Source organism: Mirounga angustirostris, unplaced genomic scaffold (genome assembly GCF_029215605.1).
Source record: "Mirounga angustirostris isolate CCGP_5_RB_7025 unplaced genomic scaffold, mMirAng1.0.hap1 SCAF_6, whole genome shotgun sequence".
In the NCBI taxonomy this organism is placed as follows: domain Eukaryota; kingdom Metazoa; phylum Chordata; class Mammalia; order Carnivora; family Phocidae; genus Mirounga; species Mirounga angustirostris.
In genome coordinates this window covers 115520189-115542839 of record NW_026991714.1, presented here as the reverse complement: position 1 = coordinate 115542839, position 22651 = coordinate 115520189, and the positions used below count along the sequence as shown (strand labels likewise).

The 22651-nt window shown below is 43.3% G+C and overlaps 1 protein-coding gene across 4 annotated transcripts in view; it reads left to right on the top strand.

Annotated features, from left to right (window-relative positions):
• The window catches only part of ERCC6 (ERCC excision repair 6, chromatin remodeling factor), a 72484-nt gene extending 50043 nt beyond the window's left edge, over positions 1-22441 (top strand). For 3 of the 4 annotated variants that reach the window (XM_045878290.2, XM_045878291.2, XM_064594943.1), the window contains 13 exons: positions 646-816; positions 1179-1355; positions 6018-6134; positions 10109-10204; positions 12109-12324; positions 12763-12873; positions 13286-13405; positions 13806-13900; positions 15233-15378; positions 15668-16369; positions 17894-18098; positions 18692-18770; positions 19899-22441. In XM_045878290.2, coding sequence (XP_045734246.1) covers positions 646-816; positions 1179-1355; positions 6018-6134; positions 10109-10204; positions 12109-12324; positions 12763-12873; positions 13286-13405; positions 13806-13900; positions 15233-15378; positions 15668-16369; positions 17894-18098; positions 18692-18770; positions 19899-20318 — 2655 coding nt within the window. In that variant the 3' untranslated portion in view covers positions 20319-22441. Of the gene's footprint in view, positions 1-645; positions 817-1178; positions 1356-6017; positions 6135-10108; positions 10205-12108; positions 12325-12762; positions 12874-13285; positions 13406-13805; positions 13901-15232; positions 15379-15667; positions 16370-17893; positions 18099-18691; positions 18771-19425 lie in introns of all 4 variants that reach the window. The other variant, XM_064594942.1, reaches the window with a different exon arrangement.
• The last annotated feature ends 210 nt before the right edge of the window (positions 22442-22651 follow it).

Genomic DNA, 22651 nt, shown 5'->3' with positions numbered 1-22651 from the left:
ATTGTATGTATATACCACATCTTCTTTATGCATTCATCTGTCGATGGACATCTTGGCTCTTTCCATAGTTTGGCTATTGTGGACTTTGCTGCTATAAACATCAGGGTGCACATACCCCTTCGGATCCCTACATCCCTACATCCCTACGGTATCTTTGGGGTAAATACCCAGTAGTGCAATTGCTGGGTCGTATGGTAGTTCTGTTTTCAACTTTTTGAGGAACCTCCATACTGTTTTCCAGAGTGGCTGCACCAGCTTGCATTCCCACCAACAGTGTAGGAGGGTTCCCCTTTCTCCGCATCCCCACCAACATCTGTCGTTTCCTGACTTGTTAATTTTAACCATTCTGACTGGTGTGAGGTGGTATCTCATTGAGGTTTTGATTTGGATTTCTCTGATGCCGAGAGGGCCCTCCTCCTTAATAGTAGATCTAGTAGTCAGTGTTTACCAGTTACAGATTAATGAAACATAAACTTCCAGTGCTGATAATGTATAATTGTAATCGTATGTATTATGATTGTGTACATATTTTTAAAATGCATTAGATTATATCATTGAAAGGTTGCCATTTAAAGAATCATGCTCATTTAGTTTATTTAAATGAGCTTATTTAAAACTGGCTTTACCATTTTATCATCATTTTAGGAGAAACTAATTCGAGATATTGCTCATTGTCATGGCATTTTGATCACTTCTTACTCCTACATTCGGCTGATGCAGGATGACATTAGCAGACATGACTGGCACTATGTGATCTTGGACGAGGGGCACAAAATTCGAAATCCAAACGCTGCTGTCACCCTTGCTTGCAAACAGGTATGACCTTTTTTATAGCAAGGGAGATTTCCAGGTGGAAATAATGCAGAAAATTTTTTATTCTTGCCCATAATCATGGTTTTAAAAATTCTCATTGTTCACATTACTGACTGTCTCTCGTAGGGGTCAGTTGTTAGAATGTAACCAGATCCAACTCTCATCCCTAGTATTCAGCTTGAACAATAAGAAAAATTCTTCCCTGTTTTTCTATATTGCATAAAACGTATACATTTTGGAGATGATTAAAATGATACGTAAAAGTGTTAAATAACCAGGAGTGTATGGGAATATTTTGGGGTGGGGATGGTGGTCATCTCTTGAAAAGTGAATTTAATAAAAAAGGGTTTTCTTTCCCCAATTAGTTCCGCACCCCTCATCGCATCATCTTGTCTGGCTCACCGATGCAAAATAACCTCCGGGAGCTATGGTCGCTCTTTGACTTCATCTTCCCAGGAAAGTTAGGCACATTGCCCGTGTTCATGGAGCAGTTCTCGGTCCCCATCACCATGGGGGGATATTCAAATGCCTCCCCGGTGCAGGTAACGTATTAGGCAGGTGACATTTCTAGGTGTTTTAATATTTAAACTGTTCCTACTTAATACTATACTTTGTAGTCACGTCATTCGTAATCTAAGGGAAATGGCCAAGCTTATAAACTGGTACCTGCCAAAAATCACAAAATTATTTTTGCTTGACACCTCATATTTTTCCAGATGAGTTTTAAAAAATCATGTAATGTATTCAAAACCGGTCAGAAATTATGAAACAAGAATGAATCAGTTCTGGACACTATATAATTTAGTGCATCTTCTAAGATAGTGTCAAAGCTTAGCAAAGGGGAAGCCAGGGAGGATTGAGTTGTTCAGAGAGGATCCGATTCTGGGAAAACAGGCCAAGAAGAGTGGGGCCATTCTAGATTAGGGCAGTGGTGTGAACACAGTCGTGTTGTGTGGCTACCAGCCACAGTGAAGAGACATGCCTCATTGCACTGGAGATGCTTGTGGGGTAGCATGGAAGGTGTGGATGCCAGATATGGGGGCCTTGAAAGGGAGGCAGAGGCTCTCAGCCAGCGAAGAGCCACTGAAGGTGTCTGAGCAGGAGGCTGAAAGAGGGCTGCTCTTGGAGGGTCCCTCAGGCTGCAAGTGGTGAGGGACCCCCAGGAATTGTTAGGGGTGAGGGCGATGAGGACCTGGACCTGGACTTGGGTGGTGGTTCTGAGAAAGAAGGTGGAGAGCAAAAGTTCCAAGTGGCATCTTTTTCCGTAGAACAAACAAGATGTGGGGGCCGCTAAGATAAAGGAAATGGGGTGGAAGTGGTGAGCTTGCTATAGCTGACCCTTGAGGTTTTAGACCTGGGTGACTGGCAGAAGTTGGGGGAGGGGGTTGTCACAGACAGGAACATCAGGACGCTGACCTGAGGGCGGTCTGTGGCATGTGGAGGCAGACCTCAGCCGTGGTGAAGGGCACAAGCCCTCAGGTGGGGCCTGCACCCACCAGGTCATGACTGAGCCAGAAATAAAGCCATCTACCAAAAGAGACATTTATGTGTTTAAAAATACTTAGAGAAAGAATTTTGGACCTTTAAAATTAGGGGATTGTTAAAAATCATTTTAATACTTGAGATGGAATGACTTATAACTAACTTTTATAAGAGCCCCTCTTCCTCCACGGAATCCCTGCTGTCCTTCTTTTATACCATTCTTTTAGAAATTTTATTTTGAAATAATTTCAAACTTAACAGAAGGTTGCAAGAATTAGAAAAAAACTCCTATGCTCTTCACTAGATTCACCAGTTGTCAGCATTTGCTAACATTTTGCCACATTTGCTTTATCTTTCCTTCCTTCCCTCCCTCCTCCTTTCCTACTTCTCTGTACATGTGCACACAAATTTATACTGTTTGTTTTTCCTGACTCATCTGAGAGCAGGTTGTAGACATTATGTCCCTTTTATCCAAGTCCTTCAGTGTGTATTTCTTAAGAACAAGGACATCCCCCTACGTAACCACAGTAAAAACATCCAAATCAGGAGGAAATTTAACACCGATACAATTCTGAGGTCTATAGTCATTCACATCTTGCCAGTTGTTCAAGTAGTTTCCCTGTCTCTTTAATCCTCCTTCAATCTGCAACAGTTCCTCTAGTTTTGTTTTAGCTCTCGTGACTTCGATATCTTTCCAGACTATGGGCCTTGTATTTTGTAGAATGAGCCTCACTTTTGGTTTGTCTTCCATTCTCTGTGACTTGTCTTTCTCGGTGCTTCACCTCTGGAGGCACATGCTGTTGGTTTATCCTTCATGGGTGGTGACAATTGGTGGTATCTGATTACTGGGGTAAGGTGGTATTTACCAGATTTCTGAACTCTTCAAATTAACCACTTCCTTTGGAATTAATAAATCACTTGTAGGGAGAGACTTGGAGACTCTGTAAATATGGTCTCTTTCGTCCTTATGTTAGAAGTCTGTGTACTTACCTATTTTCCCTTTGTAGGTATAAGGTCTTTGGGAGCAGAACTGTTGGGTTTTTTTATTTGTTTGTTTTGTTTTAAGATTTTATTTGTTTATTTGAGAGAGAGAGGGAGACAGAGCACGAGCCAGGGGGAGGAGGTAGAGGGAGAAGCAGACGTCCCACGGAGCAGGGAGCCTGACGTGGGGCTCGATCCTAGGACCCTGGGATCATGACCTGAGTTGAAGGCAGACGCTTAACTGACTGAGCCACCCAGGCTCCCCAGAGGTGTTGTTTTATATTCGCTTTTTTAAGTCCATGGTTGCCGTGAGTTACTGAATCCCAAGAAGATCGTCTGTCAGCAGATATTTATTGTGTCAGGCTGGGGCTAAAATGATGAGAGGTGGCTGGCAACCAGAACCTTCCCTTGAATAGTGTTCTCAGTCCAGTGAGATTATCATAATGATGACTGTGATGAGGGGAGATATCCAATATCAGAGCTTGTGGGAGTCAAGAAAGGCTTCTTGGGGGAGAAATGACTGTGCTAGGCTGAGGAAGGTGAGGGGAAAAAACATTAACTACCAAGAATATGGCCTGCTTCTTAGCTTTGCATGTTAAGCTTAGATTTTAGAACTGAAAAGAAAAAAATAACTGAAAGAACCTCCTCATTTCTTGCTCAAGGTTATTGAGACTCAGTGGTTTGGTGAATGGCCTAAGGTCCCTCAGCTCTGGAATAGGCAGAACTGGGGAGTAATTGTCACTCTGCCTTGTCAGGAATAGGAAGGAAACATGGACATGCTCAGTTGGTCTTCATTTTACATGGCACTGGGAAGTTGGGAGTGATAGTTAAGAGAAATACAGTTGGATCCCTATCATGTGTGTACTCAGAGAGACAGGGAGGCAGATGGGAAGTAAATATAGAATTAGCTTTATTGCCTAAAGCACAGGATTGCCTAGGAAAGTTGGACTGAGAACGTGGCCGGACATCAAGGCTAAGATTGGGTTTCTTAGTCTTCCTTGCTCTCCCATTCCCACTACATTCTAGAGTTTTAGTTCTTCCTCTGAGGAGAGTTGGTTATGAAAAACAGACCCATCCCCAGCCACTGTGAGTTTGACCCCTGTGAGTTCACCACAGTGGGTCAGGGACAGGGAGGGGTGGTAGAAGGAGAACTCTCCAGAGGGGGTGGACAGGCAGGAGAGAGAACAGATATGAGCTGCCAGGCCACTCACCAACCCAGCCCTGGTTTTCCAGCATTATCATCCAGCTCACTCGTGCTTCTGGAGGAGAAATATGTGAGTAGAGGTGGGGATGTGGAGATAGTTTCCTTACATACTGTATATGTTTTTAGGAAGATTTAAACAGTGTACTTGCTTCCTTGGTGGGACTGTAAAGTCATGTTAAATTTTGAAATTTATCATCTCTGTATTACAAACCATAGTACGTACCTGATCATCATCTTAAGGGTAATTTTTAATCTGTGTCTGAATGATACATTTACGAGGTTACCTGTAACTAAAAGTTGTTGATTAATTGAACTTGTTATTGTCTGCTATTCCAAGTAAATCCTGTTTTTTCTGTGTATGTACTCACATACACACAAGGTGAACACACATATATATGTACATATGTGTATACATAGTTGAGTGAGGTATACTTAGGGTCTTTTAAAATGATTTTCACTGTGTTATTTTTTTTTAAAAAAGATTTTATTTGAGTGAGAGAGAGAGCATGAGCGGGCAGGGAGAGGCAGAGGGAAAGGGAGAAGGAGGCCCCCTGCTGAGCAGGGAACCCAGTGTGGGCTCGATCCCAGGATCCTGGGATCATGACCTGAGCCAAAGGCAGATGCTTAGCTGAGTGAGCCACCCAGGTGCCCCTATGTTAATTTTTTAACATGAATTTTTCTGTATGTGTTATGGTCATGCTTTTTTTATTGTCATTTATTTTGCAGCTAATTTTGTTAAACTTAGACTTTGGTTGGAATTTTTCTTGTTCCATTAAATAGTAATTTACTAGGTGGTTAAGCCTATTTAGATTTTTTTTTAAAGTATCAATAATTTATTGAATTCTTTGTTTGCCTTTAAGTGAATTACCCTCTGCAGAGGGTGTTTTTCCTGAGCTGTGGGATCTTTGTTTTTCTACATACAGTTAATACGCATCTCATGTGGATATGCTCCATTACAGAACCATATGCTCCATCTCAGGCTAGAGTGACCTTTCATTTCTGGGATCATAGAGCTTTTCTTGAACTTACTCTCCTAAGTCCCCAGTGGGCAGTAATCTCTGCTTATTATCTGGTTGCTCCCATGGCTACAGCTTTCCCCCAGAGTTAGCTTTTGATCTTCAGTCTCACAGAGCAGCAGTTCCTTTGTAGCTTTTGGAGAATGCAAGATTATAAACAGAGATTCATTTGAAAGCCGTTTTTTCCCTAGAGGGTAGTCGAGGACTGAAGAAATCTCTACTTTAGGGTTTAACAATATAATAATAATTAAAGCAAAGTATGGAGGAGGAATAGGGCACAAAATCACCAGTTCTTTTGTTGTACACTTTGGTTAATAAGTTTTTAAACTGATGATATCTTCTGAAAGGTACCACCTGGAGTATATGGAACTTATCCTAATTTTTCCAAACCATTTTCCAACCATTTCCAGCCAATTTTGTATAAATTCATTAGAAAAATTTTTTTAACATCGGAATCAATTGAGAAGAACAAATGCATTTGCTAAACATAAGTAATTATTTGCCCTTTTCTCTTATTAAAGGTTAAAACAGCTTATAAATGTGCGTGTGTCTTACGAGATACCATAAATCCATACCTGCTGCGGAGAATGAAGTCAGATGTCAAAATGAGCCTTTCTTTGCCAGATAAAAATGAACAGGTCTGTAAATCCAGGAGTTACCAACCCATTCCTAATGCGTGGACATACTTGGCTGTTTATTCTGCTTTTCATATGCAGAATTGGTGAGGCTGACAGGTGTGGTTGCGGGTGTATACAGCTGGTCTCTGTGTACACCTGCATGTGACAGGTGAGCTGCTGTGGCATCTGCCCTCAGCAGGACTCCTCCTCAGTCCACAAGCTTTGATCTCTCTCGTATTAACACACAGATGCCTGCAACTGCACTTTTTGAACTTGTCCATTTTCCTCAAGCCCCCAACTCATTCATGCCACAAATCAGAGGGGCCAGGCATGTTCGTGGGAGATAGCAGTGAACAGAGCAGCTGCTTGCTCTCCCGTTGCTCACCTTCGTTCTTGAGGAGGGGAGACAGTCGTAGCCACATACGTCACCCAGCAGGCAGCAGTCATGTGGAGGAAACCCTGAGCAGGGTCAGTGGGATGGGGCATGTAGGGCGAGGATTTGGGGAAGTGGGCTTCTTACAAGGGATGGTGAGAGGTCTCCTTTCTGATAAACAGACATTTGAGCAGAGGCCTAAAGAAGGTAAAGGAAGCGAAGCATGGGGTTTCGGGAAGAAGAGCGTTCCAGGTCAATGGAAATGGAAGGGTGTTGGTACCTCCAAGGACCAGCAAGGAGGGCAGTGTGGCCTGAGGGCAGGAAGAAGGATGAGAGCACTTGGAGGGAGAAGTCACTTAGCCAGCCAGGTCACCAGGGCCTGCTGGTCATGGTGAAGACTTCAGATTTTACTGTGAGTGAGGAGGCAGTTCACAGGGAGACACTGAGCCAAGCAGTGATGTCATCTGACTTAGGTTGTAAAAGGGGCATCCATTTAAGGCCCGTCCTGGGTTCCATTGTCTCAACAGGTAACTGCACCCTCTTTTCAACATCTAACAGTAAATACGTTGTAGATTCTCAGTGTCAAAACTATAAAGGATCTTGGAGATCTGTCACCAAGGCTGCTTTCATCCCCGCCTCTTCCCTCCCCACAAACTCATTTCCAAAGTCAGCCCTTGATCTTAGCATTCTCCTTACAGGTCTCCCTTTCCCGCCAGTGTCTCAGGCCACGGTGCTCTGTGCTATGTCTCATTCCATATCCATCGGTTGTTGCTGTGCTGTTTTATTTGTGCTTTTTCATGCTCTCGCTTCTTTGCTCCACATCCTCGTAAATTAGGGCAGCCAGTGTCTGACTGCTCTCCCAGCCATTGGCACTCTCCACTCCACTCAGTATCGCACAGCGTCACTGGCTTAGTTTTTCCAGGACTTGTCTTCCTGCTGACATACCTTCATGTCCCTCTTCCGAACATCAAGAATCCTGATTTAGCTTATTTGCACCAATTTATTTTCACTGTGGAGCCCCAGAATGTCTCTTCTTTGTAATCCATGTAGCAGCCAAGGCACATGGCTTGGAGACAGTTCCTGTTTTCCTGACATGTGCCACTTGTCTTTCCATTTGCATGTGATGTTCCCTCTCCCTGGAGGTTTTTCTTCCTCCACGGTACCCACCCACCACACCCCCAGGTTTCCCACAACAGAAGTTGTAAGATCCCACTAGGCTCTTTTTTTTTTTTTTTTTTAAGATTTTATTTATTTATTTGAGAGAGAGAGAGAGAGAGAGAATGAGAGGGGGGAGGGTCGGGAGGGTCAGAGGGAGAAGCAGACTCCCTGCCGAGCAGGGAGCCCGATGCGGGACTCGATCCAGGGACTCCAGGATCATGACCTGAGCTGAAGGCAGTCGCTTAACCAACTGAGCCACCCAGGCGCCCCCCACTAGGCTCTTGACTAGAACTCCTTGAGATCAGGACTTTGTCTTACTACCCACCTTAAAGTGCCATGTAACACCTAAAACTGATTAGCAGAAACTAAGCATCTGGTGAATATTTAGTTCAGTTAACCTTGTGGTTAACAGAGGAAAGGCTTTTCTCTGTTGCCATTGTATTTAAAAGACTGAAATACAAATTTATGAAATCAGGAATTAGAAATACTCAGGTTCATATTTTCAAAAGATCACTCAGGCAGCATGTGAAAGCATTGGAAGGGAAGGAAAATGGAGGCAAAGGGATGAGTTAGGTGGTCCTTCCAGAGTCCACAGAGGGCATGGGCCTGAGCCCCGGAGGGTATAGGGCTGGCAGGTGCTTCCCAGGTTTCCTGTTTAGATGCTGGGACAGATCTGCTGCCAGACACTTCAAAAGGACAGAGTGTGGAGGAGATATTTGTGAGTTGATTCGGGTCGTTTGAAGTGCTCACGGCACATCTGCCTGTCCCAAAGGCAGTTATAAATGGGCCTCAGGTTCTGAGGGGAGAGTTCTAGGCAGGGATGTAGTTGTGACCTCTGAGCAGGGAAGGCGTGAATATATGAGCAGGGATGAGGTTGCCCAAGGCGCATACACGGAACGAGGGGAGCGAAGCTGCAGCATTGTGGAGACGGTACCAGGAGGGGCTAGCTGGGAGGACAGGAGGACAGGCAGAAAGGCAGGAGGTGGGTTCGGGCAAGTGGCATCCTGAGGCCTAGGGACTCAGTGTGGCGGGCTGCTAGGAAGTCATTAGCTTGTCCACAGCACTTTCTCAGTGGCCATGCCCTCCAGGCTTGTGCTGGGACCAGAAGAGGCTGGAAGGTGAGTATGTGGGGATGGTGATTATACATAAATCCTTTTAGGGAATTTTCCCCATCACTTTTTGGAGAGTCTAAGGTGGCAGAGCACTGTCCAGAGGAAGAGGAGAGGGTTTTTAGATCTGGTATGAAGGTCAAAGGGTTGCCCTCTTCCCAAACAGGGAGCTGGCTGTTCCCCTGAAAATAAAGGAAAACAAAGTGAGGTGGATAAAGTAGATAAATTTTAGGGGGTGAAAATTAGGGAATCATGACTGATAGCCTTGGTTTCGGTTTTTGATGTTTTCATTTGTTGTGTGTGGGTTTTTTTTTTTTTTTTTTTTTTAAGATTTTTATTTATTTGAGACAGACAGTGCACGAGCCAGGAGGGTAGGGGCAGAGGGAGAGGGGGAAGGAGACTCCTCATGGGGAGGGAGCAGGGAGCCTGATGAGGGGCTCAATTCCAGGACCGTGGGATTATGACCTGAGCCGAAGGCAGGCATTTAAGGTTTTGAGCCACCCACGTGTCCATTTGATTTTTTTAAAGTAGAGATTGAATCAAAGGTGGGTAGGTCAGTAGGTGGCTTGGGGAGAATGAGGAGTGTTGTCACAGCCATTCTGGGTTTACAGAAGGGGCTGAGCAGGGAGTGCCTGCAGAATTCTCCCCGAGACCAGGAGCAAGACACTGCCCAGATGGGTGAGGTTCTCCAGCAGCACTCAGCACTTAGCATAAAAGGAATAGAAAAGGCAGGTGTTTGAGTCAGTCTTCATTTGGAAGTTTACAAGGCAGATGTAGTGGGTGGCAAAGGGATAGCTGAAGGAAAATGTCTTGGGTTTATGACTAGCCAAGGAATAGAGTGGACATGAAGAAAGAGGAAGATTGAGAGGCAGAAAGTCAAGGAACATTCTGGCATGGAGTAACAGGCACAATCGGGCTGGGAGGATGGACAGGTCTGGTAAACTCATGGACCTGTGCTTTGGCCTCCAGGATAGGGTCTCTGGTCAGGTGTGCTGAAGGGAAGTGTGGGCGAGGGGCATGGGCGGTGAGACAGTCTGAGCACTTGGAGGCTAGGATGGAGGAGGGCTTGTGCATCTGGTCCTGAACTTTGTTGTGGGAAGGAAGCCAGTATTGGGGGACTGTTGGGATAGTAGGTAGGGACCAGGAGGTGGATGGATGGCAGAAGTGGAGGGGCTGATGAGAAGGGGTAACTGTGTCTTTGTTTAGCTCTGAGATGGGGCACCATTTTGGCTTTTTAAAATAAGAGGTGCATTGTTAAAATTGTATACATTGTACTTTTTTGATTAGAAAACTTTGTTGATGTTTTAATTATTTTAATTCTCTGGGTTGTTGTTTTTTTTTTCCCACCCCCATAGGTCTTATTTTGCCGTCTTACAGAGGAACAACATAAAGTCTACCAAAATTTTATCGATTCCAAAGAAGTTTACAGAATTCTCAATGGAGATATGCAGGTCAGAAACGAATTGTAGAGCAGGGAAGCGGGGGAGGAAAGGAAGCTAGTACTAGTCATGTTTCACAGGTACCTCTTGGAAACACTTGGGTGTGAACCATCTCTTAATTCAAAGCCGGAAGTAAGGGAACGTGCAGTTACATTTGAGCACACTTGCTTTTGTCTGCATTGCAGCATGGTTACACTTGAACCCCACGTCACGTGGTGTAGCAGAAGAGTAGTGCTAGACGCAGGGTCTGTAGTGGTGAGTCCTGCACCGATGTCTGGTCCTATGCAGAACGCAGGGAAGTGGCCCCGACTGCTGGGGCTAGCAGGGGCATGAAGGAAGAATGATTATTATAAATGTTTGTGTAAGTAATAACAAAATAACATTTTATTATTAACAATAATATTAGTAACAGCATTATTGGCAATACTCAGCAATAGATGTTGGGAAAGGTCTGTTCGATAAGCATATGTAGTAGGTTTATATCAGCATATACTTTGAAGCTCCATATGAACTATTCAGTTTCTCTGTGCTTCAGGGTCTTAAAGTGTAAATTGTGTTCTATTTATTAGACACATAAAACTTCCTTAGTCTTGGGTCTGTCCTCATGGGAGGTACAGCTGAGTAGCAAGCATCTTACTCTCTGAAACACACTTCCCTATAAACAGAGGTTGATAAAGAGATGAGTGCGGGAGGCATGGCTGCCTGTGTCCCATCATGTCTGCACGCTTCTTCTTCCAGAGGAAGTCATTTCAGTTCTTTTAGCCATGGCTCACCATTTCTTTTAGTTCATCAATCATTGGCCTCTATTAGAGGTTCTTAAATCATTCACATTTATTCATCTCTCCTAAATCTGCCCTTCACGTGCCTCCAAGTTGTGAAGCCTTAGGTGGTCTAGATTAGCACTGGCCTGTAGATACAGAATGTAAGCTGCATGTGTGATTTTAAATTGTCCTAATAGTCATATTAAAAAAGGTAAAGAGAATTTTGGTAATGAATTTTATTTAACCTGCTCTATCTAAAATGTCATTTTAATACATGAGATAGTGTACCTTTTTTTTTTTTTAAACTATGTCTCCAAAATTGGATATTTTACATTTTCAGTACATTTCAGTTTAGACTAGCCTCCTGTGGCTTGTGGCCACTGTATTGGAAGCACAGATATAGAGGCAGAGGAGTTACAGATGACTCTGGGGGAGTTCTGAAATATTCCTGATTTGTTCACATTTTTTATTATTTGTTTAACTGTTGTTTGCTAGTTAGAACTACCATACTCTTTGATTATTGGCTTAACTTACGGTTTATCTTTTCTCCTTGAGTGTTTGTACTCATGAGCTTGATTTGAATCATACTTGGAAAGCTGTGAAGGATGCCCTCCTGCTGGGGCCTGGAGGGCAGGCACTCCCGATCTCCTGTGTCCTTCTGCTGCGTGAACCACCCCCATATCTTTCCCATTTGTGTATTTCCCATGCAGATATGTTTTTGTTTCTAGAGAACTTACCAAGAAAAGATGAATGAAGGTTGATTTCTTCTAGCTCCTAATATGCTGAGAATAGGGAGGAAGCTAAGAAGCTGGTGAAGAATTACTTTTTTTTTTTTTTTTTTAAGATTTTTAAAAATACTCATTTATTTGAGAGAGAGAGAGAGAGAGGGAATGGGCAGGGAGAGGAGCAAAGGGAGAGGGATAAGCAGACTCCGTGCTGAGTGCAGAGCCCGTTGCGGAGCTCTTTCCCATGACCCCGAGATCATGACCTGGGCCTAAATCAGGAGTGGATGCTCAACTGACTGAGCCACCCAGGCACCCCAGGAATTACTTTTTAATCTGTGTTACATATCGAATAGCATTCTTCCCTTCCTTCCCAAGTGAATGTTATTTTACATGGCATAATCCAAATGCACGTAATTCTTTTATACCATAGATTTTCTCTGGACTTGTAGCCCTAAGAAAAATCTGCAACCACCCTGATCTCTTTTCTGGAGGCCCAAAGAATCCTAAAGGTATTCCAGATGATGAACTAGAAGAAGACCAGTTTGGATACTGGAAACGCTCTGGGAAAATGATAGTGGTTGAGTCCTTGTTGAAAATATGGCAGAGGCAGGGTCAACGAGTATTGCTGTTTTCTCAGTCAAGACAAGTGAGTATACAGACCTCATACAAGACACAATTTGGTTAAGACTTATAACAAGTTATTAAGAAAATGGGCTATAATCTAAAATGATTCTAAAAGCAAATTCACCTGCTGATACTGAGCTGGCAGCCTGCAAATCTCTTTGGGAGCTTGGATCTTTCTCTAGAGTTGGTGCTAGAAGTTGGCTTTTGTAAAAGGTTTACCATGTGATTCTAGGGTGTGAGCAGGTTTGGGTCTGAACTTAGATAGATGCCCTGTAAGAATTAGCAGTAGGGAAGTATCAAAAATACTCCCGTAGTAGTTATATTTATCTGCCTCAAAGCAAGAGGCCCCTTTTAATTTAAGCCTGTTGGGGAAGGTGTGACTGTTTAGACAAATGTGGACCTCACTGGAGGTGTGTGTTTGATTTTTAAACTCTTATCCCCTTCCCCCTCTCCCAAACAGATGTTGGACATACTTGAAGTATTCCTTAGAGCTCAAAAGTATTCTTACCTCAAGATGGATGGTACCACTGCAATAGCTTCAAGACAACCACTGATTACAAGATATAATGAGGTAACAAGTGAATTTAACAGTAAAGCCAAGTAGTGCTACTCTGTGCAGAGGAAGAAAGAAGAACAGCCTCACCCACCTGAGCCCTGCTTACATTGGGGATGGGCAGAGGGTAGAGGGAGACTTTCCTCTTTTAACTCTGGGCATTCCTGGAGTGAGTGAGTGAGTGAGTGTGTGTGTGTGTAAACAAAGAATGTATATTCCTTCTTGAAAAGCCAACTCTGAGATATTGCCAATATAATTGGTATTAAAAACAGGAGCTGTGAGATGGCATCTTGACTGACCAGCGATCTCTAGGACGTAACCCATCCTTTGTATTGGAAGAGATTCCCATGTGTAGAATATGTAAAGACAGAGGGGAAGAGCTGTCACCAGTCTTCAGTGTGCATACTGAATGTTGTGCGTCTTACTCTAGGACACATCCGTATTTGTGTTTCTTCTGACCACTCGGGTGGGTGGCATAGGAGTCAACCTGACGGGGGCAAACAGAGTCATCATCTATGATCCCGACTGGAACCCAAGCACAGACACACAGGTAAAGGAGCGTGCGAGTGGCAGACAGTTGAGTGGCCAGCCCTTGTGAGGGGCCTTTGGTGCCCCTGTCAGCTTCCGCATGGAGCTCCCATCTTGGTTGTTGCCTAGTCCTCAGCATGGAGGAATAATCTTCAGCAGTTTTATCTGTAGCATGCGTCGCTACATCTGGGGTACAAAGAGAGTGCAAAGTTACAACACACGTTGTTTTTCATGTAGATGTGGCTCAGTCTATCTTTGGGACTTGCCTGTTTATCTTCCTTAATGGGCCTGAGGTGTATTTAGTGTCATTAGGCAGAATTTTGGCTTTGGCAGGGGGAGGAAGCAGCCGGCTGTCTCTGTTTCTTTTCGAAAGCGCTTGTCACCGGGAAGGGCGCTTGTTGAAATGCATCTCTCTGCCGTAGGCCCGGGAGCGCGCATGGAGGATAGGCCAGAGGAAGCAAGTGACTGTGTACAGGCTGCTGACTGCGGGCACCATTGAAGAAAAGATTTACCACCGGTCAGTACAGATGGCGGCCCGCTCCGTGGCCGGAGACTGCTCTCCTGGCTGCCGCATGTACGATGTAGCTGTAGAAGGATGCCGCCCGGGTTGAGCTGGGAAGGTTTTAAATGTATTGCTTTAAAAATGTGTTTTTATCTTAGAGCAGTAGTTACTGTAACTTAAAGGATATGTGAGGGGGTTTTGTTGTTTCCTTTTTGTATTTTTTCGTTCTCATTAAGCTTAGATGACTTATTGTGAGTTTTTAAAAAATGTCTTTGAACCTGATCATTTTTCTACCTTATTAAACATCAGAGACTGCTTATGTATAAACTTCATCTTAATTTTTATTTAAGGGAAATGTATATACTTTCTATAGTGTACCATCTTTTTTTCAGAAAAATTTTAAGAAGTGACAAAGTTGAAATACATATGGGAATTTTCCCACACCATGCAGCTGTGATCAGTGTGGGTAGCCTGGTGGTCTTTGACTCAGATGCCCCCGAGGGAGGGGTTGACTAGGACACCTGTTCTTTTTCCATCTCTCTGTACAACGAGTCGGGGTATAGACAAGGGTCCCTTTAACAGTGGGGTGGAGATACGGCCACCTTCTCCCCCTCCTCTGCCGAAGACTTTATTCTTGAACTGCACCCCCTCTCTTAAAGGGAGGCTCCCTGCTTTCCACCATGCACTGGGCCACTCCCTGATAGGTGTGTGTTCTTCAAGGCCTTATTCTGAGAAGGCAAGAGACGAGCTGTGTCCTGTGAGGGAGAGCTTCCTCTTAGACATGTTTTAGCCTTGGGGTGGGGAGGTGTGGGGGGAGGGGGAGCAGGACTGCTTTGTGGGGGCGTGTGGGCAGGAGTGACAATGGTGTGGAGCTTCAGCTAGAGTGTGAATCAGCAGGCAGAAGGTGGGTGAGATGGCTCCAAGGGAAAGCTTTGCAAAGGCCAGGTAAGAGCGTTCCAGAATCCCATCACAGAAGGGTTCTGAGGAGGGCCGGAGGGGACCCTTGGTCCAGGAGTCCCGGAATCCAGCTGTTTCCAGCTCAGAGAGGCTGTGAGTCACATGATTGTATGTAGAAAGGTGATTCCTGACATGTGATGGATCTTGGAGATGGAAAAAGCTCACTGGGTATAAATAAGATACTCTTTGTGATTTAAATTCTGTCAAGCATGGGAGACCACCCGATATTTTATGTACTTTCTGAATTGTAATTTTCCAAGGCGAAAAGCTTGGGGATGATTTAGACATTTATTCAGCTACAGTTATCGTATCTCTCAGATTGTTTTAGAACTAGGATTTCGAGGTGCAGCTAAGCGTTGTTTTATACCAGTTTAATTTTTATCTCTTTAGACAAATTTTCAAACAGTTTCTGACAAACAGAGTGCTGAAAGATCCGAAGCAAAGGCGATTTTTCAAGTCCAATGATCTTTATGAGCTGTTCACTCTGACGAGTCCTGACGCATCCCAGAGTACTGAAACAAGTGCTATTTTTGCAGGTATTCCATAAAATAAGTTCACTTAAAATAATAAAGTACAGGGGCGCCTGGGTGGCTCAGTTGGTTAAGCAACTGCCTTCAGCTCAGATGATCCTGGAGCCCCGGGATCGAGTCCCGCGTCGGGCTCCCTGCTCAGCGAGGAGCCTGCTTCTCCCTCTGACCCTCCCCCCTCTCATGTACTCTCTCTCATTCTCGCTCTCTCAAATGAATAAATAAATAAATAATAATAATAATAATAAAGTACAGAAGAATTATGTCATGTAACTTGAGCGTGTTTTTCCCCTTTCAGGAACTGGCTCAGAAGTTCAGGCTCCCAAGCTCCATTTAAAAAGAAAACTTCCGCCGGCCTTTGGAGCAGACCATAATGTTCCAATATGCAAAAAGTTTCCTGATTCTAATGTATCCACAAACGAGGCCACATCATCTGAAGAGAAATCTACAGCTACAGGAGCTGAAGTGAATGCAGTAACTTCTGATCCATGCGATCCTTTGAAAGATGCCCCCCAGCCCCCTAGGACTCCACCTGGCAGTGACGGGCTTAGAGAAGACATGAACACAGTGTCTAGACTAGAGGAATCATCCGTGATTAGTGGACATGGGGATTGTTCAGATTCTCTGAGAATCAGCAAAATGGACGGGCTGTCTAGTGAGGAAAGCATCAATGAAAAGCAGGGTCTTCCCGACAGAAGAGAAAGCTGCCAGGCTCAGACAGAGCCTCTTTGGGAGAGTAAGCCATCGGAAAGTAATTTTTCTAAGCACAAGTCAAAAACGAAACATAGTGCACTGGAAGAAGAGCCCCTGGAGCAGCATCGGAGGCCAACGCAGAAGCCGAAGAGCCCTAAGCATCCCAGAGATGCCAAGTTTGAAGGAACTCGAATTCCACACCTCGTGAAGAAAAGGCGGTACCGGAAGCGGGACAGTGAAAACGAGAGTGAGACCAGTGAACAGAGCAATGATGATTATGTCTTGGAAAAGCTTTTCAAAAAGTCAGGTAATCTTTTTGCTGAATTTGCCGCAGGTGTGCTAGGAACAGAAGAGGAGTAGGCTGTTGCTAGCAGTGGCAGCCTTGACTCACAGGGCAGAGTGGGCTCTCAGCTGGAAGTATCTTTTCTTCTAAAATTCAGATTTGAAATGTATCGACATTTTGAAAATTGAATTCACCTCTCTTTTTTGAAGACCTAGAGGAATTTGAAACTCTGGAGAGCAACAGTACTTGACTCACAACCACACACAGGAGGGGTGCAGTGCTTTAAGTAGGTTTGTAGTACTGAACGGTGATAGGAAGTTTTTGTACGTGGTGTATTTACCTGATTTTCCAACCACAGGAGATTAAAGTAACAGCCATGGGGGAGAGGCAGGGGCAGGCCAGGGCAGGCACTCTGGAAGTAGGAAAGCTTGCTTGCTCACATCAAGGGAGAAAACTCAGGAAGGCAGACGCAACAGTTGCTCAGAACCGGAGAGGATAGGCAGTCCTGCATAGCTTTGTCGTCCCTGGGGGTGTCGTCTTGTTCAGGCCTTGGCACTCACTGGGTTCACATTGTGATGGCCCCGAGTTACCAGACATCACTGTTCGTGGTTCTCGGTGCGGGAAGGCCAGGTTTCTGTACGGCATTTCAGAAAGAGACCATCTGGGCCTGATACCTTTTTGTAAGGTAGTTTATTGGTAACTTTTTATTTTTTCTGTTTTCCTAGGAAATGATCTCTTTTGTCTAGTTTTCAAGTTTATTTGCACAGAGGCATTGAAAATATTCTTGTAACAGGTTTTTAAAAATTTGTTTCTGTTTCAAGATAATTTCTCCCTGGTCATTTCTAATTTTGTATATTTCCTCCACCCCTTTTTTGGTCAGGTTAAGCTAGGGGTCTCTTTTGTGATTTTTCTTAAAAACATAAACCAGCATTTTAATTTATTAATTAAATCTATGGTTGTTCTCTACCTCATTAGTTTTTGCTTTTATCTTTATTACTTTCTTCTTTGTGCTTTTGTTGTGTTTCAGTGAGTTTTTTTGGCTTAATTTTTATAAGACTCTTTGACTTGGAAATTTAATTCATTTGTTTTTATTCTTTCATTTCTATTGATGTATAAATATTTAAGGCTGTGAATTTTCCACTGATACCTGCATTAAATTCTGATAAGTAGCATTTTCACGATCATTAGTTTTTAAAAATTCTATAATTCTGGTTTATATTTTCATATTTTTCCCTTCAATAAAGAATTGATTAATAAGAGGTTTTAAAATTTTCCAGATAGCAGGGATGTTGAAGTTGTGGTGACAAAGGCATTATGCTTCAATTATTATAAAACAGGGGTAGTGAGTAGTCCCTACCTTGTAGGGTAATGATGAAGGTGAGTGGCAACGGCATTTGTGAAGTTCCTGGGTCATGATAGTCACCTTGGCAAATAGCTGAAAGTGTTCATTATTTTTTCTCTACCCACAACATACTAGACTATACAGAAGAAAAATGTAATTGTGTACAAACTGAAACAATATGTCACGGTTTTCTTTGTTCTTGCTAGTCGGTGTGCACAGTGTCATGAAACACGATGCCATCATGGATGGAGCCAATCCGGATTATGTGCTGGTGGAGGCTGAGGCCAACCGGGTGGCCCAGGATGCCCTGAAAGCGCTGAGGCTCTCCCGCCAGCAGTGTCTGGGAGCGGCGTCTGGTGTTCCCACCTGGACGGGCCACCGGGGGGTTTCTGGCACACCAGCAGGAACAAAGTAAGAGATTCCTGCTCTGCCCTGCATGGGAGGAGGCCATACAGTCTAGGCTAGGAATAGAGCCAGGGCAGGTGTAGTAGAAAATCTCTCAGAGAGGGATTGAGTCGTCTAGATTTGCAGGACTTGGGGAAAGACATATAATCTTACATTCTTCCTTTACATTGTCCCCTGCTTTCCGAAGCTGAGTTTTCAGGGGAAGGAGACATGATCTGTTTTGTTTAAGAGTTGATGTTAAAAATAAGAGATACAGAATAGCGATTACACTTTAATGAGATGATTAGCTGGTGTTCCGCAATCAGTAATGACTGTGCTATTTGGTATACTGGTTTAGAATAATCTTCCTACCTAGAATTTGAGGATAGTTTCCATCATATGTTGAACAAGATATTGAGTGGTTCTTGCTTGAGATGCATCAGTTATTTCCTAGGAGAGTAAAGTAGAAAAATTGAAGGGGATGAGTGTCATGGCTATGAAAGAATAACCTTGCAGAAGAAAACTTTTCCAGGAAAAGATTAAGTTGTTGAAAGGGCATTTTCATCTCTTAAGTCACAAAAGCAAACATTCTATCTACTGTGATTCTTTTCCTTACTTAGGAGTAGATTTGGTCAGAAAAGGAATTCCAGCTTCTCTGTGCAGCATCCTTCTTCAACATCTTCAAAGGAGAAATGCCAGGTAATATGATAGCCTAGCTGCTTTTCATGTCTGAGACTTGCGTGATTGAATTGCCATGAAAATTTAACCTGATTCGGATGTGAGGTAAAACACTGGCATAATGACACCTGGTATTTGTTTTGTAGGCTCTGATTAATGAAGCATTTTCATTTGAAGCTAAAAGGACCAGCCAACTTTGTAAAAGACAGAGTCTTAAACTCAAATCTGTAGCAGAATCTGTTTTGCCCCGAGAAAATTAACACAGGGGATAGGTGATGTGAGTTGCTGCCCATGCAGCCTGCTCCATCCAGAGGTGAAGTACCAGCTCCAGAGGGCACTACCCTCTAAAATGAAGGTTGAGAAAACCCCCTCGAATGTTGTGTGTAATTTACTAGCTGCTGGAACCTTGTGCCCGTCTCTCCCTGTCCTGTGACCCCCTGGGTGCCTTGAGTGCTTCACTGAGTAAAGATTAGACCAAACTCTGTTATGCAGTGCTCTCTCTTGGGTCTTTTCTGGTCAAGGGTTATGTTGCTGATAAAAGTTGAAGACTCCCAAGTTCAGACTCCTATTTTAGATTAATATGAACACATTTGGAATAGAGAACCTTTTTTGACTTCCCATGTTATGTTCTTTTAGCAGTAGGGATGTGAAAAAAAGATTTGTGTTGTTGTTCTAGGGCAACTCACATGAGGCGTAAAGTGGGAAGAGTCAAAAGATTTAAAAGTGAAGAGAAGGAAGCACAGTTCTGCAGTTGTTCCTTGTCCTGCAGTGCCTAGATCAGGGTGGATTTGGGAGGAAGAACGGGAGAAGCCCGTGGAAGCCGCACCTCCTGGAACCTGCTCTCCCGCCAAAGGGAGGCTTGTTGCCCGCGTGTCCCGCCCCCCCCGCCCCGCCCACATACACACATAGAATGGTGATGAAGTGAAGAGTGCAGTTTGGGGGATTTGGGTGTTTTCAGAAATGTTCTTTAATGGTGGGTGGATTTCAGTACTTGACTTGCCCCCTCCCTTTTCGGTGATCTCATTCTTTCTTGTCAGCCTCATTGCCTTGGGCTCGAGTGTTCGTTTATGGCTCCTCAGGGCTTTTGGGGAAGTAATGGGAGTGTGAACTAGAAGCTGACGTGTCACTGCAGTGGTCTTCTTTCTCCAGGATGGTGTCACAAGAAAGGATGGAAAGGATAATGCTTCTGAGCACTTCAGTGGAAAAGTGGAAGATGCAGAGTCTTCACCCGGGTCCCTCTCTTCGTCTTTACTGTTGGCTAAAATGAAAGCTAGGAACCACCTGATTCTGCCAGAGCGGCTGGAAAGTGAAAATGTGCACCAAGAGGCATCTGCTCCACCATCCTCCACCACCGAACATGATGACCTACTGGTGGAAATGAGAAACTTCATTGCTTTTCAGGCCCGTGTTGATGGCCAGGCCAGCACTCATGAGATACTGCAGGAGTTCGAATCCAAATTATCAGCCTCACAGTCTTGTGTCTTTCGAGAACTGTTGCGAAATCTTTGCACTTTTCATAGAACTTCTAGTGGTGAAGGAATATGGAAACTTAAGCCAGAATACTGCTGATCAACATTACTTTTTAAACTTTCAATTTCCTAATGGAAATTTCTATTAATTATAGGTTTAATAATCATGTTCGTCAACAGAAGTTGGCTGCATTTGATGTTTACTTTGAATGATATCTACCTCATAATTGAAAACTTTAAGGAAGAAGAAATTCATCTCTAAAACTTAAAAGTTTTAAAAATACTTGGGTTGATTTATTTTGACACTATGAATTATGTTGCAAAATCAGGGACCTAACAGTTAATCCTTGGATCACATTTGTTCCTTTACCCAAAAGATGCCATCAGGGAGCACATTACTGCTCATGTAGATGTTTGTAGACTAGAAATCTCAATTATTTTTACTGGTGCTAAAAACATGTCTTATATTCAGTCAGACCTGTTCAATAAATTAGTTCACCAATATCTGATAGCAGATACTTATTTTTGGTGCATAGCTTTTAAACGTTTAAATTTATCACTTGCCACCCATAAAAAAATGAGACTTACTGTCTTTTGAATATATTAATTGCCTTTAAATAGTCTTCCTTTTAAGGTACTGTAAATCGGCAGGTATTTTTCATTAGTAAAGCATGAAACAGCTTGGTAATAAATGATGAGACCTGTACTTGCAGAAGGTTGTAGTGTACTCAGCTTATATTGGCTTACCTTTAAGCAAAGGGCATCTTTTTCCCCCCTATGGGGACAGTTGGTTTTAGGAAAATAAAATATATTATCTTAACACAAATCTTAAGCAGAACCAAAAGTGAGTACAAATAAAACAACCAACACACACATGCACAGAAACGTCACTCCAGACCACAGCTGATACGCCATGATTACAGTGTAGTGACCACCACTGTGTCCCGCTCTCTCTGCTCTTGTGCACTGGGAGGTGACTTTGAGCATTTCTAATTTTATTTATTGTTTGCTTTTCTAAGGATGCTGATTACTTTGTATTGGGCACCATTGTTCTCCTTATGTATTATCTTCTGTCCAGTTGTTTTCACCTCTCTTTGTCCTTTGCATTCCCTGTGACTCTCCTGTTCTAGACATTTGGTTTTCAACTGTTTTCTGGCTGTTGCTTCTGTGTTTATAGTTCTGTGATGGTGTCGTTTTGATCCTCAGGTTGTTTTCCTAGCTTTGATTTTCTTGTTTCCTTCTCTTTGTTGTTTTATCATCTCAGCACTGAAGTCTGGTTTTCTTAAATTCATTACATTGCTTAAATTTCTTCTAGAGCTGTCACAATGCAGTTTGTTTCTTGGGTTTGTTTTCTATCGCATGCTGTTTTCCTCTCTGCTTTTTCTGTGTCACGCTTGCCTTCCTCCCATGCCATTTCTTTACATCTTGCTTATGTTACAAGTGAGCAGCTCTGTCCATATCTGTATGCTCTTCCCTGTGACCCAGAGAGAAGGGATTTGGGTTTGGGGGTTGGGAAGAGCCTCTGCTGGGCACCATGCAGCTCTGGTTGGAGGATTTGCGTTTTACCCCTCTGTTCGGAGATTTTGTTAAATAGCTCGGGCCAAAGAATCCCTCCCTGTAGGCAGGAGATGTCATAGAGTCATGATTCCCACCAGGATTTTCTGCTGCCCCTTTTTTTTTTTTGAATTCTGGCTTATTCATTTTATTCTGTTTTTAGAGGGATTTATATATTAGAGGAAAAAGATTCTATTATTATCTTCAGTCTGCTATCATTATCTAGAAGTCATAGAAGGGATTTTTAAACAGCTCAATAAATCCTAAACTTGAGAATTTGGCTCAGAAGGGAGTCAAAACTCATGACAGTTTTTTTTCTGGGAAGTTCTTTTTTTATTTTTATTTTTGTAATTAGCCTGTAAGAAAATTGCTTCCCCCTTATTCTTAGATTGAATGCAGTTCATTATCTTTCTTTCTGAAATCTGACCTCTACTGAGAGAAGTTGTTTTTTTTTTTTTTTAAGATTTTATTTATTAGAGAGAGAGCATGAGCAGGGGAGAGGAAGAGGCAGACTCCCCACTAAGCAGGGAGCCCCATGCGGGGCTCAATTCCAGGATCCAGAGATCGTGACCTGAGCCAAAGGTAGACTTAACCGACTGAGCCACCCAGGCGCCTCAAGAGTGAGAAGTTGTAGCCTTCTCATCAGATAGAAAATGCCATTAAAATTATGATGCAGTTAAAGGGTGGTCCTCACTCTCATTCTTGTCTCAGCTCTGCCACTGGCAAGCTAGGACCTTAGGCAGATCCCTGTCCTGCCTGTTTCTCAGTGTGGACATCTATGAGCATTGTCATCATGCCTCCCAGGTAGAGAGGCTTCGAGGAAGATACTCTAATATTTTTAACAATAGAGAGTAACTTATTCGTTTAGATAGAATCTAC